Raw genomic sequence first — 27,541 nt, forward strand, 5'->3', positions numbered from 1 at the left:
GGCGAAGAGAAAACAAGTGCTAAACCACTGAGGACTGTTTCCATGAGAGTTTGTTTCACTGTCAAGTAGATCATGTGAATTAACTTATTGTGTTTCTATTTGTTGTGATCTGTTGGATTCCATTATTTGGCAGTTAACTTCTAAGAAAGAAAATTAATTGTTGCAAGTGAAGGGAAGGAAAAATAGTGATAGATAATTTCTTGCAAATCTTTCAAGAAACATTTCATTGTAAAGAAGCTGTTAAACCTCAACCACCTTCTTTGCTGGTTATAAAATAGATGTGTAAGCTAATGGAAATAGCTGGAAAGCTAATAGCTCTTTTAATACTTTGTAGTTGTGTTCATACATCAATCTCTTGGCATACTTCTCTTTAGTCTCCCTTACCTTGGGTCACACTTTCAGCACTGTGTTTTGAAAATTGTTAAATAAAGTGTACATACTTACACATCTACTTCAAACTTGTGAAGACACTTTTTCTGTCTACACCACAAACAGCTGCCCTGCTTCTCTCTTCATCACTCCCTCTCTCTCTCTCCCTCCCTCCCTCTGTCTCTCTCTCCTCTCTCACCAGCCTGTGAGTGACAGCACATGTGCTGGGGTACATGGGAGGGCTGCTGCTGAAATTCTAACCCCTTTACCCCGCGACTGTGAAACATACCCCAGCTATGAACAGGGAGGAGCTGTGAGAGACAGACGCTGGGAGAGGAAAGGAGGGAGACAGACAGACAGACAGACTGACTGCAAGAGCAAGTGAACAGAGGGGAAGAAAGAAGGGGACAGATTTCAGGGTTGGAGAAATTGGCCTTGCTCAGTTGACCTGCACAGAAGCCCAGTTCTAAACGGAGGAGATTCTGATCCTCAAGTCAGCAGAGGTCCTAGTTACTGAGTGCAGGTAGACAGGATGGCAGCGCGGATGTTGATGGTGTGTGTGCTGGGAAGTCTGCTTTGTCAGGTAAGACAAATCAAAGTTTTTTTAACGCTTGTTGTCAGACTAAATGAGCAAGATACGTTGACATTTTTTTTGCCTTGGAGACCTTTGTTTTGGGTTGTATACCTCATGGGAAAAGTCTGTAAAGCTCAATGGATGAAAGAGGCTCAAAAGTAAGAACGTTAAAGTTTATCTTAGGTTCATAGTTTAATGGCATTTGAAGTTCTGTGGACTATGTTATCTACAGTTGTTATTTTCACCTTTGACAGAAAAAAAAAAACAGAGAACAGGTGCCAGAAACGTAAGGCATCAGAAGGGCTTCTGCTGCGGCTCCTTCTTATTGCTGGAATAGTTTTAATAACAATTTCTTGTACTTTTGCAATAGATAATGTACTGCAGAGGAACTCCACTTGCACTTGAGTTTCAGTATCTCATTCTGCTTCTGTCTCTTTCCCTGCTATATGGATCTTATTGAATCTACACCCAAAATTCAGAAAAATATGTCTCACTTCCTGCCCCTTCAGAGTGTGATCCCGGTCAGAAATTTCCCCGTTGGTTGCCCCACTCTTCAAATACACAGTTTATATTATTACCTGAGTGATGTCTCAAACCAAACACCAACTGATTTCCATCAATAGAGGCACAGAACGTGTTCTGCAATCAGAGGCTGAGTCCGATCTAAACACTTCATCCTGGTTGGAGAGAGGATGATGAAGTGTTTTGAGGAGACAGAGTCTCCAGATGTGTACAGAGGGCTCGGGGCATCATTAGGAGCCCCTGTCGGCATACACCATCATGAGTTTGAAAATGGATGACAATGTAAACTGAAATATCACCAACAGCACTTCCAACCACCATCAGTCTTTCTCTCTGTTTTGAGTAGTAATGCAGCCCAGGTTAGGATGGTGAGTGAGTGGGCCTCCAGTGATTCTGAAGGGCAGTGTTGCCTGGATATGCTCCATAACTCAATGTAGATGTTGCAAGATGCTATACAGTTGTGACAGCAGTCTTCATTGTGAATTTTGCGCTGTTTTTTTGTGATTACTGTATAATTTTACCAAATTTATTTTGAAAAAAGAAAAAAAGAAAAGGAAAGAAAAGAAAATACAAGATGTTTGTTCAGGACATGGAAGTCATGGATCACTGAAACAACAACAGGAAAATCAGTTAGAGCCTCTTATGATGTGCAAGACATATTTTGGGAGAAACCTAAAAAGCATTTTTAAAAGACCTATATAAACCCTAAAGCTTGACCTTAAAAATGAAGATCCACTTCTTCAGGCTGGATGCAGATATCAGAGCACAACTTAAGCTCTAGTGGTGGGGTTAGTGTTAAATTGCATCTTTACATGCCAGAGGCATGATAACTGAACTAAAAAGAAGTGGCTCTTCTTTATTTGGTGAGTTGTAAATGGAACAATCTGCTCCCCCAGAAATCAATCTTTGGTGTGGAATACTTCCAGAAAATGATTGAAAGGTGGCTCTGAAAATTTGCAACCAGGCTCCTTCACATGGAAGAGCAGTGTTTTGTTTTTTAGTTGGCATCACCCACCTCAATTTCAAAGCCTTTCTCTGGTTAATGTTGCTGTGTTACAAAAGTTCTTACCCTGCACTTCGACCTCACTTGGTAGTGACCATTAGGTCTGTTTAAACTGCTCTGCTTAATATTTTCTTCCATGTAAGGAAATGATGGAAATTTATTGTGTTTGGCATTAGCAGCTCTAGCCCTGGAACCCTCAAAAAGAGTATGGGTGCATGAGGTAAAGGTTTAGTTTCTCCTCTGCCATTGTTGTTGACAAAGTTGATCAAAAGTCCCGTTACTTTTTGTCTTTGATTGGTTGGTGAGGGAGAAGTGAAACTGATGATCGTGGCAGGGTTCCAAAAGTTTAATTATTTTCAACTGAAAGCACTGTGAGCACAGCAACAAAAAACTGTCGACACTGTGGGCGTGAAAACACTGAACTGCATTGATTTTGTATTGAAAATAGGCACTGCCAGCACAAAATGCTCAGACCCATAGTGGACTTCAAAGGCCACCCGGCCACCGGGCCACCCAAGAGTAGTAGTATTCAAAGCTACCATGCAAAAATACAGTAGCTTCAATATGGAAAAATGTATTTTAAGTGGCATATTCCTTTAATCAGTGGTTTTACATCTCTAATGTTGGCCTTTAAAAGAATGTCCAAGTGTTTATTTTTGTTTGTGTTGGTAGAGGACTGATGGGTAAGTGCTAAACAGTTGCTACAAGGTCACAAATGAGTAAAACAAAATCAAAGAGAAAAACTGATGTCATATTTCTGTAACAATCATAAATCAGATAAAATGTACTTTTCCAGTAGTCTGTTTATCATTGTAAATAATGATTCCCAAAGGTTACAGGCCACCATGTCCAGCAAATCCTAACCATGTTAGGACTGAACTCTATTCTGATACATGCATGATAAGAAGAACCAACCATTATCACAAATTCTAAAGATGTAGATTATCAGAATAAAAAAAATAGCTTTAAATCCAAATCAGGGGCTTTGCTGAATGTCACCTGATAGCTTCCAGTTGTGTTCTTTTAATTGTCAGTATGCTGGTGATGTTTTGAATGTTACTTTTCGGGCCTGCCGGGTGTTGTGAGAGGGGGCACCAGCCACAGCTGTTCCCAGATGCATACGTGATGCCATTTGTCTCGCTCTGTAATCCCCATTGGGGAAAGACGAGTGGGCCGCTGTTTGACCATGAAATCGGGTACAGATCAAGACTCTGTAGCAGCGGCCAGCTGGCGCTGAGGTCTCACTCATCGGAAACAATCAGTCAGAGGATTTAGAGTCTGAAACACAGGTCCTGCTGGGTGTGGATACCTGTGTGTTGTTTTACACTGACTAATGTTTCATGAGGAGGAAAGGGCAACAAAACCAGAACATAAAAGTAATCGACAGAACAGTGAAGTGAGTCTGACTGAGACATGGACGACTAGTTGGTGACAGTTGTTTTAGGAATGGATAAGTAAATTAACTCATGTAGATACCCAAGAGGTATCATCACATTGCATGCATTAAAAGCCGTTTTTATAAGATGTTCATGCAAATGTATATTTTAGATTTTTTTTCAGCTTGTCACTTGTAAGTGATATCTGTACTAAAACTACGTTACAAAAATGTGTCTTCAAGCATTATGTTGTAGTAAAGATGAATCTACAGTAAAGTCCAAAACAAAAACAAACATCCACGACATAATTTAACTTCTCAATGAAATTAACTTGATGGTTAAGAGGTCAGTTCAGAATCAATCGAAGTATTTGTTTTTCTTTCTCCTATCATTAGAAATTAAATCAGAGTTTAATTTGGAATTGTACTCCTCACACCAAGTCTGCTAGCACCCTTAAATATGATTGTGTTTAATTCAGCAGTAAATGAAGAGCTTTCTGTGTATATATGATAGTATTGTTGTATAAGTTGTGCAAAACAGATTAAAATAGTAGATCATTAACCAAAAAATAGAGAAAAGAAGTTATCTTGAAATACATCCCTGAGGCATTCCGTTCAGCCGACTCAACAAAATCTAGTCAATGAATTTTAAGAAATCATTGGTTTAGGAAAAGTAAATCTAGGACACATTTAGCAAATCTAAAAAAAACTAAATTTAGAACACATTGGTAATCTAAAAAACTAAATCTAGACTACATATTGGTAATCTAAAAAACTAAATATAGAACAAAAAAGATATTGAGAGCAGATTTTAATATTATTAAGGTACTGTAAAAACTGATGACATTTGTTTTCAAATACTCTGACAATGGAATAATTGAAATATAGATGTAATTATCCAGACCCAATGCATCACTGCCTCATCTATGAGAGGAGAAATAAATGCATATTTTCAAATAGCTGGCTATTAAAATGTGCATCCGATGGATAGTTAAGACAATGTGATGGCAATTTGGACAACTTCAGTTCAGGATCGTTGCATTATGTAGGGCCTATATTTTTTTTAGTAACTCCATGTTTATACCCCTGTTGAGCCCTACTTTTAGTCTCAATGTTTCAACCTTGCTCAGCATTCCCCAACCTCAGACATCTGTTCCAAGAGAGACTCACACTTGTAGTGGCACCATAAATAGGCCACCCATGCCAAGCAGTCATGACTTAGCAAAGAGAATGGGTGTGGGACCAATACTGCTGGTGGGTGACTGACTAGGTGTATGTCTATGCTTGAGGACCAGTGACAGCAGTGACCGGAGGGACACCTGTGTGACCTCAAGCCCTTTGGCCAAAAAGACTGTCAGACATGTTGCCTGGCTGGACAGTGATTTCTTGAGTTATTTAAGGACTTTTCTGCTCACGCATTCCTGGAGGGGAGACACTTTGGTTAGAAGAGGTTTAATACAGAAATAAACAGAGATGCACACTCCTCTTAAAACTTAGAGTAGACTCTTTAAGGTGGTTCTTTTACAGATACTCTTAAATGTTGCAAGGGGGTAAATAGACTTTAGCTGAATCGAATACTTAACGGAAATGTCACTGTGAGCCTGTATTGCCAAATGTAACCCAAATGTACTTCTTATAAATTAAAACAGGCTTTCCTTTTAATGTAATACATTAAATGATTTATTCTGGAGAAATCATCTCCTGAAAATTTTCCATGTTGTCAACCACTATCTATAATACAATAGGACTCATTTGTTCTCGAAAACCAGCATCATCGAGGTAGAATCAAACTTTCTCCGACTCAGTGAACACTCCTCGGCAGAAGTGCTTAACAGCTCTTGCTGTGAGGGCATATCATCCCCAAACAAGCTGTCCATACTTCTGTGAGGGCTCGAGGTGAAAGGCCAGGCTGTAAAGGTTTCTGGGAAAAGCCTCTAAAACAGTTAATCTGTATGTGGTGTCGTCGCTCTTTCTCTCAGAAAAGGAACTCTTTGGTCTAATTGGTAACATGATACTTTGGCGTTACTGCATCTCGGTCTGGTGAAAACATTAAGACCCAAGCAGATACTTGGTGGAGCCACAGTTTCCTCTTAAATTTCCCCTTGTCTCATGTGCAGATGGTCACTGACACTCAATAGACAACATTTCAATAATCGTATTGGTTTTAAAAAATGGAAATATAATTTATCAAAAATTAAAAACATTACATTTAAACCAACTTTACAAAACATGGTTGAATCTCTTTTTTTTGTCAAGCCAGTGATGTGGTTTAATAGATGGCGGTGTTGATTTGTCAGTTTACCGGTCACTCAGCCTGTCTGTTGGTACCCCCACTTTGGTCTTGACTCAATATCTATTTGATGGATCGAGTGAAATTTTGTTTAAACATTCTTAGTTCCCAGAGGATAAATTCTACTGACTTAAATTATCTACCAGTTAGGTTGGAATTTTATGTAAAGGGAACGTCTTTTCCTGGATTGCCATGGAAATATATAGACATTCATGGTCCCCAGATTTTGTATCCTGATGGATTTGAAACATGTTCAGTACCAAAAATTAAGTGTCTTACTGTAAATCTTCTCAAATGTTATAATTAAATACCTTTACCAATTTGAAAATCAATCCTCAGTTAACACATTGATTCTTTAAGTTACATTTCTTTTATTTAATTATGCAATAAGCCAGGTGTTCTGGAGAAGATTTATAAACCTGCATTGATGCTCACACTGGTCTGCACCTCACTGTCTGTGCATTTAAACAAAGATTCTCATGTTAGCCATAGTGTCTGCATATCAGAAAGGACGTGCTATATTTGGAAACACAACTGTGATGCAGGTGTTATTGATGTTGAGGTTAAGTGACAAGGCAGAATGTGTACTATGAAGGCTTGAGATCACATTTACATGTAACTATTTGCAAGTCTGAAGTATGGAAGCAGATAGCTATCAGGATTCATTAGTGTGGTTGACATGCACTGCTGGAATGTGAGCGTAAACATCGCTGTTCATGTGTAGATGACGATGGCTACAAAAAGTTAAATAGGTTCGGGACAAGAATATAGAACTAGCTAAGCTTAGCCTGCCCTCTGACTCGGCCTGCAGATGCCACCCATGGTTGCCATTTTTCCCTGCATTGTTGAACAGCATGCCAAAGGATCACAGTATCAGATCACTCAACCCACAGACACGACAGGGATCACAGGCATTTCCCAAAATATTCAAAAATGTACCCAATATCTTTTGGAGGAAATATTGATGAGGCAATATATCTGACTCGAGTGAAACAATTATCGAATTGCTGGCGTCAAACAGACTTCCCTGCCAATTTGACTCACTGTGTAAATACTTTATGACTTCTCACAGGGGCTTTTATGACCTATGTTTGAAACATGAAAGGAAGTTTAAGAGACAAAGAAGATGTTTACAGCAGGATAAAAGAAGAAGAAAGCAGGATAATGTTGAAAAGCAATGAAACGAAGTTAAGAGATGTAACATGATTAAAAGTGAAACTGACAAATTGCATTGAATAAATTGTACATTAATCCTGCTTTTTAGCTGCATTTCATATTCTTCAATAAAGATATCATGATAAATCATTATACGATTGTCATGCAATATATTCATTATCAGTGAATCACTGTATTTTGATATTATCCTTATGGGCCACATATGTATATCGTATTATACTGTATGATATACAGTATCTTATCATAAATTGTATCGTATCGATCGTATTCTCACATAACTTAATTTAGCCCACAATTCCCATCCCTAGTACTACTGATCCTCTGTCTACTCTCATTACAATTTGAAATGAAACAGGTTTTCCATCAATATTTAGCAGGACAAAATGGAAATCTCAAAGGTTAAACAAAAACCTTCGAGACCCGTTTCACTTCCGGTTCTATAGATTTAGTATTTGAGCTGTAAAACACATGTGAACTAATGCTAAATCCAGTGAATTCCCACAGAAAAGAAGGAAGCAACAGAACTGTGTACATGCTTGTACGTGGGAGGGTGCTTGTTGATGCACATTCATGTATGTCAGCTTGTGTGTGTGCGTGTGTGTGTGTGAGAGAAAGCATGAATATCAGTGTGTCCATGAAATTCCTGCAGCAGAGCAGATCCGTAAGGTGACCCCAAACTCCTAGTCAGGTGCAGAGCTGAGCATAAAGGGGAATTTGTGAGTGTGAGGGGGAATGCGGGTGGGAAAGCACAGGATCTAAATCCATACTCGACAGCTGTTGTGTGAGTGTGTGTCTCACATGTGAGTTATGTGTGTGTGTGTGTGTGTGTGTGTGTGTGTGAGTGTGAGTGTGAGTGAGTGGGTAAATTTGTGTGAACTTAGCTAAGACAGCAATGTGGTGAATGAGGGCTTGTGAAATGAGCATGAGTGTTTGTGTTTCCTGGTCCTGGGATGAATTTGCACCCAGATCAAAGCAAGCTTACAAAGACACGTATTAGTGAGTGAAACCTGAGGCCGTGGCACGGCTTCCTCTCTGCCCCCCCACCCCCCCACACACACAATCCCATGGATTCCATATTACAGACAACCTCATAGTTGAAGCTATCGCACAGCAATTCAATAAAGCCACTGGGAATACAACAGCGCTGTGGGAGACTCTTTGCATGGTTTTGAACAGCTGCACAAATCTATAATGACATAATTTGAGTCATCCAGGAAGTGAGTAATACTTGAATCAAAAACTACATTTCATGTCCAACTTCACTGATATACATTATGTCTTTTTATCAACTGCAATGCAATCAGTCTTAATGTTTTATAATCTGTGATTTTATAATAATGTGATTTTCATGCTGTGTTTTTTTTTTTTTTCATTCAGGTGTGGATTTCTGCAGAACCTTATCACACACAGGGAGAGCTCCATCCTCAGGCCCTTTACCCATGGAGAAATCAAGGAAACGGAATGGTCAGGGTGAAGAGAGACTGGATCATCCCTCCAATCAGAGTGCTGGAGAACAGCAAACAGGTTCCTGAAGACCTTGTCCAGGTAAAAATGTAAAATAAAAAGAATCTCACAAAATAATTGAATCAGAAGTTGTATTTCTGTCATGGAAGGTACTTAATTATCGGTTTTAAAAAAAACTTCAAGTCTATCCAAAAACAATAATCAGGAGTCATTAAATACAAGCAGATTTTGCTTGCTGCTATAATTAATCATGTTCGTACTGGTTATTAAAATATCCTATTCCGAAATTTGCTGTCAGTGTCAGTGATGAGGGACACAATCCACCTCGAGAGCATTACACAGAGCTTGATATATCCGGAGTCTCATGCCAAGTGTATGTTAGCAACACAGCTGTTATATGCTTCAGCAATCTGAGTGTTAATAATCATGTACATCTATTGCCAAGTCTTCTAAGTGCTAAATGTCCTCTTTTTTTAACATTGTCTCTCACAGGAAGCTCAGGAAGCTCTGTTCTCACACATATACAGTTCACATTTATTGTAGACAAATACCACTCAAATTACATTTTCTATTTGAAACCATAGGAATACAAACAGGGATAGACAAAATCACCACTGTGAATAGTAAGCTTGATAGCTACACATGCTAATGTTTGCAGCTTTAATTAGAGCTCTTAAAGACACAGTTTTATTGGATCCTGCACTTTTACAACAGTGTTTGGTTTTGGAGAGTTCAAAAAAGAATCCACCATTTAAATTTTGGTTGATTGAGGATCTCTCTTACTGCCCTAAACATCACTTCCAAGCCAAGTCAGTTTCTATTCACAGACAGTCCATCTGTAGGTTTTGCTCCTTAATTTGCAATAGCCACACAGAAAGGGAGCCTGGACCGTAACTTTGTCACAAGTTTTTCGACCAAACAGTTCTGGGGACTTTTTGAAGAGGAACTATCTACTAGGGAGTTCCCTGAGAACTACACACCATGGGGACTTCTGTCTACTTTCGCACCGCCATGGTGCTGCTTGATGTAAATTGAGTGTGAAATAACTTAAAGTTCTGAGAGTTTAACATCCTATATGTAAATAAAATATGTATTGTTGTATATCCCATAAATACTCCTTATTTATCTATAAAATCAGACACAGACCTAAGCGTTTTCGATTGTTGAGATCATATTGAGACTTATTAGAGATCTTGCGTTTGTCTCATTTTTTTTTTACTTGAAGCTCAGATCTAGGAATGAGATGTGTGTCATCTTTGTCCTCTAAGAGATCTTAGAATGAGACATCTGGAAGACCAATTTGAGAACTCAGAATGTGAAACTGAACCTTCATTTAGAGACACATTTGAGAGCTTTTTGTAGTCTTATTTTTCCTCAAGCTTAGATCTTGAACAAAGACAACTGCAAGAAATACAAGAGATCTCACTTAGTTCTCACACAGGGCTCACTGTGATCCAGAACCATGTTTATGTCTCAGGATCGTCTTTAAGACAAATGAGGAAATGGACAAAATCTCCTTTTGGTCCTGACGAGTGCTCATTTTGTCTAGAAGCCATAGACAGACATTAATAAGATCTTATTAAACAAACTAAGCTACTAAATTTTACTTTGCTTTGGGAGCTGGTGGGATCTGTCATTTTACACACTTGAATGAAAATTGAAGTTCTAAAAATGAAGGATTTGTAGTGTTTTCATCTGGAAACTAAATCATTGTCATGCAGATGATTAATAAGCTGATAGGTGACAGTGTTTAATTAGCTCTAGGCCTACAACACTTAAGTTAAACATAACATGTTTAAAAGACACATGAAATGTAAATGTTTTGTTCAGGCTGCCACAGACAACCAGTTAGCATATAAATCTTACACTACAAGTAGAAATATTGAGCAGCTTTTATAAGGTGATGAATAAACATCACAGACCATGTGTCAATAAAAGTGAATGCAGAATGCATAAAATATAGACTCCTAGCTATTCATAGGTCAGAATCTCATTTCCTGCTGTTAGTCAAAGGCCTCTCTGAGCTTAAACACTCTTGTGTCAAGGTCCCTGACTGTCAACATACTCACATCTGGTGTTACAACACAAGCTTTACAATCCCTTACCCCCAACTCCCTATGAGGCTGCGAAGATGATAAATGTAATCTCCTCCTTTTTGTGTTTAGATCAAATCGGACAAGATCTTTACAGGAGTGGTGATCTACAAGTTAGAAGGACCTGGAGTGGACCAGGAGCCCAAGAATCTGTTTGAGATTGATGACAAAACAGGAATAATCAGGAGCAAACGACCGCTGGACAGAGAGAAATACAGAAGCTTCACGGTAAGAGAGAATTGATGGGAGTGTATTTAAAAGACCAGGCACTTAAATTGTGCTTCACAGTGCAATCAAGCAGAAATACCTAACACAAATCCAAAGGGACAATGAGACCCTACATGTGTTTCAGAGCATAGGTCCATGTGTTTGTCTCAAATCATTTATCAGTGTCATAGACACCGGCACAAACAGCCAGAGGTCACTTTCCAAGGGCCTTTATGGGCATCTTGGGAGAAACTTCAGAGTGTTTCTTCCAGATGACTGGTGATGTAACGCATGAATTTAAACCAAACATCCTGCACATTTCTTTCTGCCATTTTCAGCATGTGTTGTGTACATACTCCACAAATACCCAAAGGAATATGTTGGACTTGTGGTAATTCGTTGTACATATATCACGATTGGAGTGTTCACTCAGAATTTATTTATTGTTTCTGTGTTTGTGTGTGTGTAGCTGAAAGCTTTTGCGCTGTCCCCCAGTGGTGAGAGGCTAGAGAACCCGACCACCATAGAGATAATGGTGCTGGATCAGAACGACAACCGACCAGCCTTCACCCAGAGCCAGTTTGTTGGCTCTGTCTCTGAGTTCTCAGTACCAGGTACATCAATGTATACAGCTACTGCACTGCACACTTTATTATACTTTTGAACCAAAATGTTCTAATGATCCATTTGATACCCCCTTCTCATCTGGGAGGGGCTTAAACTAAAGCATAGCACTTTACTTGTACTGTTTTTCCCCCAGTGTTTCAGAATCAGAATCAGAATCAGAATCTGGGTTTATTGCCAAGTACATTTACACATACAACGACTTTGACTTGGTGTATTGGTGCTAAACAATTAACAGGGATTGTGTGTGCATGTGTTTCATGAACACATAACAGTTTAAAGCTTCTGCAATCAATATTATATGAACACTGCATGTCATTACTACGTACATTTGGTGCAGGATACATGGATGATTATTAGTTTCCCTCAGCCTTAATCAGCTTTTTTTTAAGGGTATTTCAGCTCATTGTTGTGGTTTTACAACCTAAAACATTTGAGCTCACGCTAACATTGTCTACACCATCATATTCAGATTCCAGATTTCAAGCAGAATTGTATTTATATAACTACACCCACTTACCTGCACTATACAGAAGGCAGATAAGCAAGGCGAGGAGAAAGTGTACATAATGGAGTATTTAGCAGTTAAAAAGCCAGATATTTTCCTCAGGGAATGGAAAGAGCTCCGACAAAAGCTAAAAAAAAAAGAAGGGATTTCATGCCTAAATAAGCAAGCTTAAGTTGGATAAATAAACATGCTTGTTTAGGCTGCTTACAGGGCGCCAAGATTGAATTGGTGATTACAGATTAAAAGTAATTCTGTAATTTCTTTCTACTTGCATTACTCAGTGGCTACAAGTGTCATATTTTTCAGTGAACTTGTGCAGCCTCAGCACGAGATTCACACCTCTGTGATTCATTCTGACAGATCTATCCAGCTGATTGAAGAATTACATTTCTTTGACAGGCACATCAGTGATGACAGTGTTGGCCACTGATGCAGATGACCCAATGACAGAAAACGCCTATCTCAGCTACTCCATCATTGGCCAGGAGAGCTTTCCTGCCAACGCTGTTACCAAGACGATGTTTGGTATTAACAACGAGACAGGAGCCATCTACACGAGGGATGTAGGCCTGGACCGAGAGGTAACATGCAGGTTAGGTTGAAGATGCTTGCAGATCATCATGTTATAGCTCATTTCCCTAAAATGTGACATATTCTGTCATAGGTGGTGAAGAGTTTCCAATTAAAGCTGCAGATTGCTGATATGGGGGGAATGGGGCTTACAAGTGAAGGAGTGGCAATCATACATGTCACTGACATCAACAACCACGTTCCTCAGTTCAGCCCAGCCAATGTGAGTCTCACAACAATGTATAAGGCAGTCTTTCACTTGATATCTAAAACACCCAACTTACATTCATTAAACGTTAAGACTTTCATTGTTAATGCATCACTTCATAACACTTGATTGAATCTTTTGATCTGTGTTTTCATGTGTGGATCTATAGTACATTTTGACAGCTGAGGAGAACAGGAAGGACTATGAGATCGGTCGGGTAAATGTGACGGACAAAGATGATCCTGGAACAGGAAACTGGGAGGCCCAATACTCCATTTCAAACGACCCCGAAGGAAAATTTGCCATCAGCACAGATCCCGCCACCAACCAGGGTGTTTTGAGAGTGGTGAAGGTACAGTCTGATGATCTGATTCTGAAACTGTGTGAGGGAGGGGATGATTGTAAAGGATGTTAAAACAACATCAGAGACTTCGGGGCCAACCATTAACAGGTCACACCTTGTCATTTGCCTGTTGAAATTCTATATTATACATGAAACTATATTCAAGGTGTAGGGTTAGGGGTTAAGGGATGTGGGAGTTATGGATTTTGTGAAAATTAATTTCAGTTAAAAAAAAAAATGCAGTGAAGCCCTCAGACATAGCTCAACACCACCCTCTAGTGATGGAGTTTTGAAACTACACGTTTCTGAGAAAAAGATGCTTTTTAGTTTTTTTTCAACATCAGATGCAGGTTTGTTAAATATGTAAATTACTTCTAAAATACTTAAACTGTATGTTTAACCACATTTATTATTAATAAAGATTGATCATTTCGATTATTGGTACATTAAACCATTGTGAGGGGCAAAGTCTTCTTTTCACAATAACTCCTTTCTTATCTGTTTTTTCATGCAGCCATTAGATTTTGAAGCACAGAGTCAGTACAAACTGATTCTGATGGTGGAAAATCTCAACCCTCTGAGCAGCAAGGCTCCCAACCTCCCAGTGAGCACGGCTACAGTGGTGGTGAGGGTTGTTAACGAGAACGAAGCTCCACATTTCATGGAGGACCCCATACGAATTGTGGTCCCCGAGTCTGTGGTCCCTGGGACTTTATTGAAAAGCAACATCGCCACTGACCCAGATAACTCAGACCTGAGGTATGGACGCATTTGGATACATTTTGTGTTCTTAAAAATATATAAAAGTCAGTCAGTTTGTGCGTCTGTAACTTTCTCTTTGCTCTGTGTGGCAGGTACGAGATTAGCAGAGATCCTGAGAGGTGGCTGGACATAAACGGGGATACAGGAGACATCAGTGCCAGGAGAACATTTAACATGCGCTCTCCACATGTTAAAAAAAATATCTACGCTGCTGTTGTCAAGGTTACAGGTCAGTTTGGGGCTAAATTTGCCAACTAGGTCAAATAAGTATTGATTAAACACCTAACAAAAAAAAACAAACAAACATCAAATTACTATTCTAACTTAGTGTGTCAATGCTGTGTATTAACTTTGTCCTGTAGATGCTGATGGAGTGTCAACCACGGCCACAGTGCTCATCACACTGAAGGAGACCAATGACTTCCCCCCTCAGCTCATCCCTCTGAGTGGCTCTGTATGTAAGGATGCAAGCCGGACTGGTTCGGGTCTGGTTTTGACTGCTGTGGATGAAGACCTTTCTCCACACGCTGCACCCTTCACATTTGAAATGCCCATGGATGGGTCAATCAACTGGACCGTCGTCCAAGTCAATGGCAAGGACAAACAATCAGGGTTAAGAATAGAGCCAGAGATGTTGAGTCTGCAGAATTGTTTTGTGTTTTTGTTTACCATGAATCTCCTGAAATCAGACATTTCTTCAATGTTTTTCCTTCTTCAGATACCCATGCTGTGCTCCATCCTCTCGTGGAGCTGGAGGCAGGAGAGTATGCGGTCACAGTGTTGGTGTCAGACGCTGGCAGCCCGGTTCTGAGTGCCTACGCTCAGGTTAATGTGACTGTGTGTCCCTGTGACTCCTTTGGGGATTGCAGGTCTGAAGTGGGGGCTATCTTGGGCTCCAGTGTGGGGATCAGCTTCATCGCTCTCGTCATCATCATAGCCTGTTTTGTTCTCCTTCTGTGTAAGTCTCACCTTGAACACATCATTCAGTCTTAGAAATCGTGGTTTTTCTTCCCCAACAAGAACAATAAGAATACCTGATGCTAGTTCCTGATATTTTACAGACTTCACAACAAATCATTTTACAGAGATTATAACCAATACCCTCAATGATGACCTTAACCCACTTAATGTTTGACCATATGACCTTTAAAACAGGAATGAATTAGTAACTGCTATGTTTTATATCCTGTTTAACTGCAGTGGTGCTCCTCCTTATGGCGGTGGCCGTGACCACCTGTGGAAGACGTCATCACATTAAGAAAGGAACAGGTCTGCTTGTGGGGGAATCGGAAGACGACATCCGTGATAATGTTTTCAATTATGACGAGCAAGGAGGGGGCGAGGAGGACGAGGTAAGGTTAGACAGGTCTAAAATCAACTGGAAGAGTTCTTGACTTTGTTATGCAAACTAGGCATTGATTGTAGAATGCAGTGATACAATATGATATAAAATCTTGCAGGTTGTATTTAATAGATGGTATGAAATAGTGTGATCATGTCTCCAAAAACTCTTACTTTTAGACCCTTGGCTTCATTTTTCTGTATTCATAAAGTACATGCACAGTAAATCTGTAGCCTCTCCCTCTCGCCTTCGCAGAATGCCTTTAACATTGACCTGCTGTGGAATCCCCATGATATCCCTTCAACCCCGGGGTGCTACTACCCAGCGTCCGGTGTCCCTCGAGGAAAGCAGCCCCTCAGGAAGGATGCCCCACACAACCTGCCCTCACCCACGTACCCAAGGAGGCCTCCTGCAGACCCCACTGACATCGTGGACTTCATTAATGACGTGAGGAGAAAGAAAGGATTTATTTTACATATTTAAAATACATTTAAAATCATCGTTGTTAGACTAGCAGTTCAACGCTGCTCTCTGCCTTCAATGCGACATATTGCACAGCCTGACTTCATATTTTTCTCTCGTCTTAAATAGTGCAAAAGGGAGTTTTTTTTAAACAGGAATGTTCTTTCATGACCCTTTCTTCCATAAAACGCTTTCAAAAACATAATAAAGAGAGATGTTTTCTGATGCTGTTAAAAGTTTGATTGTATCTGTTATTTAAAACACAGTTTGAATGGTGAAAAGTTTGCATTGAATAAGTCCGTCTTACATTCTAATATGATTATGCTTTGTGTAGGTACTGTTTTGAAGGCACAACTTTAAAAAATCCCTTTATTTTCTGATATTAAACGTGAACTTTCTTTGCATTTCATTTGGATCTCAGATGTAAATTCAGAATTTTAAACAATAAGGTGTCACTGTCTTATGATAGTTGTTCATTTTGAATGTGCTGTTCAGAATTTCAGAGTATGAATTATAAGGTTGTAAACGTTTTTTTTTTCCCAATCAAGCGTCATTTATATACATTGGCAATTAAAACTACATTCCAAGGACATTTCTTCAAACCTCTGCAAGTTAAAAAAAAACTGTAATTTTCTTCCCTCAGGGCCTGGAGGCAGCAGACAACGACCCAAATGTGCCTCCATACGACACTGCACTGATCTATGATTACGAGGGAGAGGGCTCACTGGCAGGCAGCCTCAGCTCCATCGCTTCAGGTAGCTCTGATGGAGACCAGGACTACGACTACCTCAACAACTGGGGACCACGCTTTCAGAAACTGGCCAATATGTATGACCCCCGTTAGGATGGAGAGAGAGAGAGAAGGGCTGTCTGATTCACCAGCAGTTTGGGACACAGAACACACGTCAGGGGTTTTCTTTTCTGGACAACAAATATTTTAGTCCAGGATGAGATTTGACAAGGGGGAGAAAAAAAAAACTATGCAAAACCATGGGGCGTTGAATCCAGTGTGCCGCGGGGTTACTAGAGGATTATTTGGACACAGCTCACAGAATGGCTTGTTGCAAAGTTTTCAGGAAAAGTAACGGAGACAGTAAAATTGTGTTGGCACGATCAGCCAAAAGGAAAGGCTAAAGGGAAACCGAATGTTTGTTGAAATGATGTCCATGTCTGTTGTTGTTTACCCTCAGATTTCAAATTACTCAGGAATGACGCATACAACAAGCCTGAGATTTTAATTGTTTTAATGTATTTCTTTTTTTATATATGTTATTTTATAAGATAAATTTGCTTTGATATTGATTTTGACTGCTTTTCTTCTAAGATCACCAATCCTCCATTCCAGCATCTGTTAACATTTTTGGAGGCTTTTTTAGACAACCAGTAACATATATGAAAATATACAAAACACACAGCACCACACAACACTCAGTCATCACAGAGTTTGGAGGTAAGGACTATGAATTATTTTGTTTTCACATGTTCATCGAATTTAGATTTCACTGGTGTCTACGAAATAAATTGTAATCTTTTATCGAGTGTTTAATGTTTTGACTGCTACACATAAAACACACACATTTATGTAATTACTACACAAAGAGCAGAACATTATGTAAATAAAACTTTATTTTCATATGAAGCAACACTGTCCTTTGGGACGTCACATCAATTTGTAGCAATTCAACCAAAACAAAGGAAAGTCCACATAAACCTGTTCCATAGACTCCATCTGTATTTCTGGCAGCAGAATAATAACTTATCATCAACATGTCGGGGGCTTCAGCCTTAAAGGGGTATTCCAAAAATGTGGAAATGTTCCTCATTAACAAGGCATTCCAATTATTGAAGACCTTTTGTTTTTGACCCGATTCAAATGCACACTGCTCACTATGAACGTCCACAGCAACCTACAACAACCTGTACTTTACCGCAGTCTCTACTGCAGCTAACTCAAGTACCAGAGACACTAATGCTAAATTCACATGTTTGTGTCGAAGCAAACCTTCTAAATGATTTCAAATATATTGTATACAAATCACGTCATCTCTGACAAAGTGGACTAGAGAATCATTTGGTTTGCACTTTGTTAGCAGTTCTGCTATGTCATTATGTGCAGAAGTGAATACATGAAATATTCAAGTCCAAACGTTTACGGTACACGCCTGGTATATGTCTGCATTTAAATGACTCCACACCAGCACACAGTGTTTGGGAATTCTGTCATGTAGCATATTATTATTGGTTGCACATACAGTAAGAGTCGATCAGTGAGCTTTTCTATATTATCTGCACCGTAGGATATTTAGTGCTTTTACGGAATAATAGAGCCAAACTGGCTTGTTCTAGCCCGTTTCAGATCATCTTAATGGGTCAGCTGTTTTGCACAAAAGTCTGCATGTACTAACTTTAATGGTTTTGCTTTCAGGTATATATAAAGCTTTAAAGGAAGAATTAAAGCCACATTCATCCAGCCCCTAATAATCGCAGCAAAATGCAGCATTTGTGAAATAACTACGAGACCTGCGTTCTACTCTCAGACCATCTGTGGATCCATGTCTTCGTCTGTGTGTTTGCGGGGAGGTGGTGGAGGTTCGTCTTCTCCTGTGTCCTGTTTGTCCCTCTCAGCCTCCAGCCAGCTCTGTGGGACGATCATTTTCTTGGGCCCATGTGGTGGCGGACCAAGCAGGGCTTCGATGTCCTCGTAGTTCACCACCTCACGCTCTAACAGTGCGTTTGCCAACTGGAAACACCAGAGTGTCATGAATTAAAATGGCAAAGGCAAAACAAGACAAAAGTGCTCAATAACAGAGAAAACACAACATTTATCATGAAGGAAAGATCTACTGACCAAAGTAAGCTTGTCTCTGTTGTCAAGCAGCAGCTTTTCTGTGTGTCTGTAAGCACGAGCTATCAAAATCTTAGCCTCCTGAAAGAAGGAAAAAAGTTTATAATAAATAACATGTAACATATCAACTGTGCTGTAGAGAAAAAAAAACAGACAATGAGTATTAAATTAAAAAACACAAAGTTAAAACTAATTTCCTCAGCGTTTAGTGTGCTATTATTGGCTAACAAGGAACTCCTCATCTAATAAAAAGAACCCACGTGATCCATCTGCTGCTGCAGGCCCTGGCTGAAAGGACGACGTCCAATGGCACCTTGCTCCTCTGTTTCCGGGAACGACACCTGGCCAACACTATCACTCATGCCGTACTGCTTCACCATGGAGTAGGCCACACGTGTCACCTTACGCAAGTCATCTTGAGCTCCTGGAGACACAGAAGGAGAAGTGTTTATATTGGGACGTTCTCCAGATTCTTAGCTAAAAGTTCCATTTAGAGCCGAGTGCAGATCAGAGTTTAATCTGTAGCAAAAAAAATTACTATCAACATAATAAGCAACAGAGTGTGTGTGTGCAATGGTCAGGATAATGCATTGAAATGAATTGCATCTACAAATAGACTCTATAATGTACTGTACACAGCAAATATCTAAAAGGTGGACTGTACCTGTTGTAACCTTGTTGAAGGTGATAGCCTCAGCAGTTCTCCCTCCTAGAGCCATACACATCCTCTCAAACAGCTGCTCCTTGGTGAACAGGAACTGGTCCCGAGGTAAGATCTGGGCAAATCCCAGGGCTGCATTAGTCCGTGGGGCAATTGACACCTGTAGGGGAAAAAGAAAAAAAAAGTGATCATGTAGGTATTGTAGTTACTTTCTTTTCTACAGACCTCATTCACTGAAATGTTAAAAGTCATGACATTTTTAAGAGCCTCATGTTTTGTTTTTCCGGAGCCTTGTTCTTGCCCACTAATTGCAAAGAGCAAACTGCCACATCCCCATATGATCATGGAGGAAAAGTGGAGTTCTTGTTTGGAAGAAACATGGATCCTACACCAAAAAAAAAGCAAAACAGTTTTTTGATTGATCATTCTGAACAAAAAGTGTAAATGATGGAACCAAAAAAAACTACAATTTTCCAAATTATTTTTCAGGAGCGATAAATAGAAAAGAAACATAAGGGTTGAGCTACATTAACTGTGGCAATGAATGTTTTTTCTCCTGAGAAAAGGACTGTGACCGAGGTGAAAAGGAAGTGAACTGGACATTAAACGTCATCACAGAACAGAAGAAAGAAGGACATGAGTATAGGACAAAAGACCACGTGGCCAATATTGCAAACATTAGCCAAACATCCACGAGTGAGATATGTCAAGAAACTGGAACCAAAGACATCCAACAAGTTATTTCCCAAAGTGGTCATTCATCTCATCATTGTGCAGATTAAGCGCTGATTTGTTGTGCCGTTTGTGAAAGATATCTGTGTCCATCAGTGTTATACAAACATTATTTGAACCGTTGGTCAGGTTGCGTAAAGAAATATTTTTGCTTGATTATAAATGCACTGAAGCTAGAATTGTTGACAGCTTATCGGGCATACAAAAACAATGGTCGTGTTAATCAAGGGCTACATGTTTAACACCTAGTTGGATGTCCTTGTCGGCTTTGACACATATTCAGATGTGTGAATGACAGAGGGAGAGGAAAAAAAAAAGATCACAGCCCAGCAGAGAAAAAGAAAAAAAATGGGCAGAGTAGTTTGATGATTCACAAGATATTTGGACTAATTGTTTTACGTAAACTTGGCATGCATCTGGTGCTAACAGCTTCCATAGCATCATACTGTAGACATGGTTTAACTGTCCAAGAACATTTTAATATACAAACATCACACATTTACAATAATGTGTTAGAGTACGTATTTGTACAGAAAGAACCATAAAACGCCTACACCACATGCTGGAGCGGACATAAAGCAATGTGTTACCTTCATGACTGCCTCTGTGTGCTCAAGCAGCCATCCCACTATGGCATGTCCAGACTCATGGAAGGCAACCACCCGCTGCTCCTCTTTGGACAGGATCTTATTCTTCTTTACACTTCCTGAAGACACGTACACACAAATACACACGGGGGTTGTCACATTTAGGGAGAGAAGAAGCCAAGAAGATTTATAACAATCGCTATTTTTTCCAACGAAAGAACATACCTGCTATGACTCTCTCCACTGCATACTCAAAGTTAAAAGTGTCGATTGACTTGTGGCCCTCTCTGGCAGCATGCAAGGCGGCTTCATTACAAATGTTGGCAATGTCTGCACCTGAAGCGACAAAGTGAGCTGGTGAAATGACTTCCTGATAACCTTATTCAGGAATCACAAGTCAGCAAACCTCAAAAGTATTGTGTTAGGTCTAAAAATGTTTCATTTCTGTTGATCAAAACCTTTTTTTTTAATTATTATTACTGAAGGCCAATCTTTTGGTACTTAAAGATAAACAAGAGGACATAACAGTTGATATGTAAATACCACTGAAGCCAGGTGTGAGCTCGGCCAGACGCAGAGAGTAGACGACTGCTGGCTGGGTCAGTTTCAAGATCTTTAAATGTTGCTCAAAGATCTCCTTCCTCTCCTGAGAGGAAACAAAACAGAATGAAATAAGACCTGCATGAAATGGAAAAAGTCCTGCACAGTTCAAAAAGTTTGGTTAGCCCAAGAGCATAGTGTTTGTTTGCTTGATAGCGTATAACAGCGTGATAGGGTCAGCAAGAAAAGGGACACTTAAAAAGGTGTAATGACACACAGCCCTGTGTATACATAGACGAGTGTAAAACATGTGTACATGATAAGATTGAAATTCATAAAAGCATTTCTTTCATGATTCTAAATTGAGATATATTTACTTCTGCCACAGTACGTGTGTTTTGCAGCAGTTAATTAACAAGAAGTTGATCTAACTAAATTAAAGAACAAACTAAATAGCAGATATATTTTCACTTCTTTAGCCACGCCATCGTCACTGTTTAAGTCGTCTGGTTTCTGTAGGTGTTGAAGACTACCTGCAGTGTGGGCAGGTCTATGAAGATGTGCCTGTCCAGTCTGCCAGGTCTCATAAGTGCATTGTCCAAGATATCTGCCCTGTTAGTGGAAGCAAGCACAATGACGTGGTCTGTCGTTCCCATTCCTGCAATGAAGAAATCGTACAAAGTTACATAGTTCTGTCTGAAAAGTACACCTTGTGACAGTTTGACTTTGAGATGTGATGATCTTTTAATATTTTGTTTTAGGGGTGCCAGCCAGGTCTCTCTCCTGGCATTTAAGATAAGTCGGTTGTTTTTTGTCGTTTTAAGTTTTAGTTGAGTTTTTTGTTTGGATTATTTGAACCAAATCGTCACACAGAGTGTACACCCTTACATCAAATGACAAAACCCCACAAATAGAAAATCCACAACCAATGCAATTCAAAGCACAATAGTCGTATATTAATGAACTCCGTGAACAATATAAACTCAAACACTCAACCCACACTCAAAAAAATAACAAATACTCAATATCCCACAATCCCTCAGTCCTCACAAAGTAAAAAAGAAACAGTCCAACTCAAAATTCCACTTTGGGTTTTTACTCAGTTCCAACAAAAAGTGGGGAAAAGATCTTCAGTTCAGTTTATGAAAAGAAACAAAATAATATCTACCTTTCTGTGAAATAAAGAAGTCAGTTTTAGCTGTAGGCTACTCACTTCAGTCAGTCAGTCTGTCAAAAAGTCCATTTGTGTTTGTGTTTGGATTACAGGTGAAGAGTGAATGAGAACGATCCGTGAGTGTTATGGAGATGAGGATGATCAGAGTTGTTGATGACGGTGAAAAATGAGAGAAGGGATTAACTGCCTTACTTATTTTCTAACGTGCTATTTAGCGTGTTTTTCCGACGATCTTTCTGTAACTCTCAGCTCTCCTCTCCTGCTGCTCTCTCTACTGCTCAGCCCGAGTGAATGAAATACAGGGGAGAATTGAATGGGGCGCGGACAGTGAGCCAATCGGTGAGTAGACAGAGGGAAGAAGTGGGTGTGAATGTAGGCGATTTGGGGGTGTGAACTTGTGGTGAAAACAACAGAGTGTCCAGGTTGTCACAACCTCTCAGGACAACAAAACACCTACTCTGAAATCCTTCATTTACTCACCATCCATCTCTACCAGCAGCTGGTTGAGGGTCTGCTCCTCTTCTGTATTCGAGAAACCTGACATGTTGTTGGAGCGCTTCTTTCCTACGGCATCAATCTCATCGATGTAGACGATGCAGGGAGCTCGGCTTCGAGCCTCCTTGAACAGACTCCTGACTCTAGCAGCACCGAGGCCTACAACACAATCAAAGTCACGTCAAAAATAGCAGATAGGGTGACACAGTTTCCATAGAACAATAATACCATATGCAATAATACCTGCTACCAAAGTGAATGTCAGCATTTATTTTCTCATGTACTGGTGCTGTCTTTACATACCTCCAATGACCTCCACAAACTCAGAGCCTGCCATAGCCAGAAAGGGCACCTGAGCCTCTGTGGCTACAGCTTTAGCCAGCAGGGTCTTCCCACAGCCTGGAGGCCCAAGCAGCAGGGAACCTTTGGGAACTTTGGCTCCCAGCTGGAGGTATCGTTCTGGATTCTAACAACCAATTACATCAACATTTTTAGTTTAATACTTCAACTTTTGGAAAAAAGAGAGAGAAGGTTTCACAAACTTCAGTTCATCATGCAGTTATTGTAGCAAATAGTGAACTAAAACATTATTTTAGATTCACCTTGTCCTTAGATTGAGTGCAAAATGTGTGCTTTATGTAAAGGAACATGATTAAAGAACTATGCAGGGCAAAAGATATCATGGTGATGATTGTCTTACCTTAAGGTAGTCCACAAATTCCTTCACTTCCATCTTAGCCTCGTGCATGCCTGCTACATCTTTGAAACTCACACCTTTACCTGACTTGCCGTCCACAATAGTGAACTTGGCCATCTTCAGCTGATTCTGTTAAGTGTGTCGCAACATGCAATCAAAAGGATAGTTTAAGTGATGGAACTTAATAAGGACACTTAATGTGCACAAAACACTTTGATTATGTGGTCTTCACTTACAAAAGCACTGAAGCCCCCCTCTCGGCCACCCATGCCTGCCAGTCGAAAGATATACCAGAGAATAGCCACGCCCACTGCAGCCATCCCCAGAGCATAGACTGCACTGCAAAGTGAACAGATTTCAAATCATTCTTCACTACAAAGTAAGAGAACACTGGCATTCAAGGCATTGAAAATCCAATGGGAGCTGTTTTCCAATTTGAAAAGTCTGTTTATATGTACAGTATATAACAACCCAAAACACATTTGATTTGATTTAAAGCCTGCTCTTAAAGATCGTGTTCTTACTTTGCAAAGAATCCAGTGCGTTTGTAGGACACCGGTATCCTGTCCTTAGTGTCAATATTCAGTTCCTCTTCAGCAGCTCTGAGCTTCTCCTCAAACTTGTCTATGTTTGCAACCTGCATTCTGTACATGAGTGCCAACCTCTGCAAAGCAAGACAGACAGCAGGAAATGAGAGGTTAGTTTGCGACAGTAAAAGTTCACATCCTTCCTAATTATCTGTAATGTAGCATTAAATGTTGGTGGATAGTGTAACATACAGGCCTCCCAAAGATAATTGCTCCAGGATGAAGATAAATTTCTACAATGTCACTCTCGGGGACAACTTGCACACGGGACACCTCTCCCTTGGCCAGCATCTCATTGACAAAGTCATTCCAGGAGATGTTGCCACCGCTGGTATTAATGGAGTTCATCAGGCTCATGATAAGTGCAATGATGAAGAGGGCCCGAAGACGCTCCCGGTACATCTGGTCATCCTGCTCACGTCGTTTCTTCTCCTCTAAAAGGTGAGACATATTGTAAAAGAAATGAATAAAGATGACCAGAGAAAGAAATTACTTAATCACAGATAGATGTGGTGTTTTTATAGAGCAGCCGTGTTTAAAGCAGCCGATTCAATTTAGCACTGACCTTCATCTTCTTCTGGAGTTTTTCCCTTCGGTTCATTACTTTTATTTTTTTCCTGTTTGTTCTGCGATGTACTGAAGAAGTTTGTAGCCCCTGAAATCCATGTGTTCATCATTTTATGAAGATGACAAAGTATCTTATATGCAATTCTTAAAATCGATTCGACATTAGGAATAAAAATCATACAAAAGATATTCAAATGGCATGTTTACCTAATAGATTTGCCAAACCAACAGGGTTCCTCAGCAGGTGGCTCCTGATTAACTCTTTGTAGACTCCCTCCATGCCAGGACCCAAAGGTTTGTGGAGAAGACTACAAAAATGGAAGCATTGGGTAAACTTTTTTTTGTCATTTACAAAAAAAAAACAACACTGTTATTACACTGATAAATATCATGGTTTGTAAATGACAAATAATGGAACCAGTGATTTACATGTTCTCTAGACTATTTCCACAGATTCGAAGCTCACTCAAATATTTTATAAATATATATCACGTGATGTATCACTCGCATTTAAATTTCAAATTCTGCTTTTTTGGCCCATTGAAGCAGAATCTCGTTTTTCTTCCCTTTATTTACAAAAGTAAAGGTCATCAATGAATGGCTGCGAGTATACACATCCGCAATTCACAGACAGTAAATTGGAAAAAGTCACAACTAGCCAGCTATGATTATAAGCCAAATGTGGGTATTAATGCACTCATTCAACTATTAAGTTTGACGATATACCAAACTTACTTGAATGATTTTCTGTTGCCGACTTGTAAGACTTGTCCGGTCTGTTTTCTGAAAAGCATCTTTCTGATATTTTCCCATCTTGATAGCACATTTCTAACATTTCCGCTGTTTGCTGATATACAAGAACTTCGCTTTGAGAGAGTCCATAGTAAATCTCTACTGTATTTTCTGCACAGCGCGGCACGGTGCAGCAACAACAAGGCTGACATAATGTCTCTTATCACTGAATATAGATTATTAACTTATCGAATGCGATGCCATAGCTATAAGTGGTCTATTAAGCTCAAACTGTGTGTTATAACACGTTTTGTTTATCTTCACCCTGACTTGCAGCTAGCTTCAGTAGCTCGCTATGTTATTTAACCCAACAGAGGAGAGAGCAAAGATGTCAGCTCGAAATCAACAATACAGCAGCAGCACTCCCTGGTCTCCTGCTGCAAGGGTAAGACTCCAAAAACAAAACTTATTTACTTTTATTACGATGTATTAGTAATTGCTGCTAAAAAAAAAAAAAAGGACCCGCGATTCATCTCTACTATAGATGCAATGCTTAAAATTGTAACACATCTCGGAGGCTTTGAAATATCTTTGTCTTGAACTTTCAACTTCAACCCTCAACCTTCCGTGTTGTTCTTCAAGCACCTGCTAGCTGCGCATAGGTTTGCGCAGGGTTTGCAAGACACCACTGCAATATATTTTTCAGTCAGTTGTACATTTACCTTTGATTAACTTGCTTTATATTAACACTAATTCATGAACCGTTTTAAGTGTGCAACGTAGTTAAATAAAAAACCCACACCTTTCCTAAATACAGGGACATTCACTCACTGCGCAATCCAACAATTTGGTTCAGTTATGTAATTACCCTTGATACCGAACAGACAATTGTATAATTAATGTAATGAAAAACGCAAAAAGAAATGCAGACTTCCCATATATCATTTATATATATCTTAAAAATGCTACTGCCTATGGATAATCTCTAATGTTTAACAATTGATACAAACAACCCGATGCATTCATATTTAAAAATTACATCGTGCAAGGCATCTATTAAAAACTTTAAAACATGCTTTTAATTCTACAGATGTACAAAAACAAAGAAAATATTTAATTTATTTTTTTTTTCTCACAATTTTTTGTTTTATTGAATAAATTATAAATAAAACAAGTCATTTTAAGAAGAACAATACTTCAAAAGGAACAATAGGCCAATTGTATCTAATGTACCTGTTTTAATGATACAGGCTGGATAATGGCCATTTCTATGAATTTCTAAACTGGTCTTTATCGTCTTTTATTGTTCCTTTATTGTGATGCACATATTGGTCTTGATGATTTTAAAGTATTCTCTGTTTACTTAATAATTAACTTATTTGGACTTGTAGTCTAAAATCCCTGACCAAGTTAGTAGCCTACAAAAAGCAGGCTATATTTCCAAGTGTTTTCCCACTTCAGCAGTCATCCACCAGAGTGCGCTATTGGATGACTAGATAAACCTTGAACTCGGGACAGTTATTAAGCGAATTTAATACAAATAAACACAGCACATTTTCCGTCATACGTTTTAAGAGAAATATAGTGCAATGTACCATCAGCAGTACATTGGTTTTCGTCCAAAAGTAATCTCAGTACGTTATTTTAAATAATTATTTTTCCCAGTTTACTTGAAGGAGAACGACTCTGTAACATTAGCGGGTTTAGACTTCAGTTAGTATCAGCTTTGTCCCGCACATACCCACTCCTTGTTAATAAACAAGACTAGAAAGCGACGTGTGCGGTTCAGCTTGAGTGACACATCTGCTAACCCAGTTAGAGTGGAGGAGTTTTCTTACAGCCAATTGGATCATTTGTTTCAACCTTTTGCGTTTTCCTCTGACCAAGGGTGCGTCTGGTTTGTTCACCTGCCCCGCTTTACTTTCGTCTCATCTATGTGGTGGGCTTTTCCCGATCCTTACTTGTGTTTGGATAAACATTTTTTGCAAACGATTTGACTGCTTTTTCCTCGAAGTAGGTCAACCGATGACAG

The 27,541-nt window shown here is 39.5% G+C and overlaps 2 protein-coding genes across 2 annotated transcripts; one reads left to right on the forward strand and one right to left on the reverse strand.

Annotated features, from left to right (window-relative positions):
* The first annotated feature begins 687 nt into the window (after nt 1-687).
* On the forward strand, nt 688-17,194 carry cdh15 (cadherin 15, type 1, M-cadherin (myotubule)). Its single transcript, XM_061036580.1, has 14 exons — nt 688-952; nt 8,687-8,854; nt 10,939-11,094; nt 11,543-11,687; nt 12,605-12,786; nt 12,870-12,998; nt 13,153-13,335; nt 13,841-14,085; nt 14,181-14,317; nt 14,451-14,681; nt 14,807-15,046; nt 15,289-15,440; nt 15,686-15,877; nt 16,536-17,194. Exons 1-14 carry the CDS (start codon nt 902-904, stop codon nt 16,734-16,736), a joined length of 2,412 nt encoding a protein of 803 aa, XP_060892563.1. The 5' UTR covers nt 688-901; the 3' UTR covers nt 16,737-17,194.
* A 306-nt stretch (nt 17,195-17,500) lies between these two features.
* Nucleotides 17,501-26,107, reverse strand: spg7 (SPG7 matrix AAA peptidase subunit, paraplegin). Its single transcript, XM_061036568.1, has 17 exons — nt 25,513-26,107; nt 24,985-25,085; nt 24,776-24,865; nt 24,403-24,644; nt 24,148-24,287; nt 23,860-23,962; nt 23,627-23,752; nt 23,230-23,392; nt 22,912-23,085; nt 21,791-21,915; nt 21,261-21,363; nt 20,943-21,053; nt 20,721-20,836; nt 19,402-19,558; nt 18,998-19,161; nt 18,741-18,818; nt 17,501-18,632 (listed from the first exon to the last, which is right to left on the reverse strand). The coding sequence occupies exons 1-17, from the start codon at nt 25,719-25,721 to the stop codon at nt 18,426-18,428; spliced, it is 2,409 nt and encodes an 802-aa protein (XP_060892551.1). The 5' UTR covers nt 25,722-26,107; the 3' UTR covers nt 17,501-18,425.
* Nucleotides 26,108-27,541: the final 1,434 nt, after the last annotated feature.

This window comes from Labrus mixtus, chromosome 1 (genome assembly GCF_963584025.1).
Source record: "Labrus mixtus chromosome 1, fLabMix1.1, whole genome shotgun sequence".
In the NCBI taxonomy this organism is placed as follows: Eukaryota; Metazoa; Chordata; class Actinopteri; order Labriformes; family Labridae; genus Labrus; species Labrus mixtus.

Excerpts from the sequence above, each read along its gene's own strand:
- cdh15 (XM_061036580.1), top strand. The coding sequence starts at position 902 with ATGGCAGCGCGGATGTTGATGGTGTGTGTGCTGGGAAGTCTGCTTTGT. Across the intron at positions 11,688-12,604 it reads CTCTGAGTTCTCAGTACCAG|GCACATCAGTGATGACAGTG; the intron begins GTACATCAATGT and ends TTTCTTTGACAG. Across the intron at positions 14,682-14,806 it reads GACCGTCGTCCAAGTCAATG|ATACCCATGCTGTGCTCCAT; the intron begins GCAAGGACAAAC and ends TTCCTTCTTCAG.
- spg7 (XM_061036568.1), bottom strand. The coding sequence starts at position 25,721 with ATGTCAGCCTTGTTGTTGCTGCACCGTGCCGCGCTGTGCAGAAAATAC. Across the intron at positions 23,753-23,859 it reads AGGGGGGCTTCAGTGCTTTT|AATCAGCTGAAGATGGCCAA; the intron begins GTAAGTGAAGAC and ends CACACTTAACAG. Across the intron at positions 19,162-19,401 it reads CTTCAACAAGGTTACAACAG|GAGCTCAAGATGACTTGCGT; the intron begins GTACAGTCCACC and ends CTGTGTCTCCAG.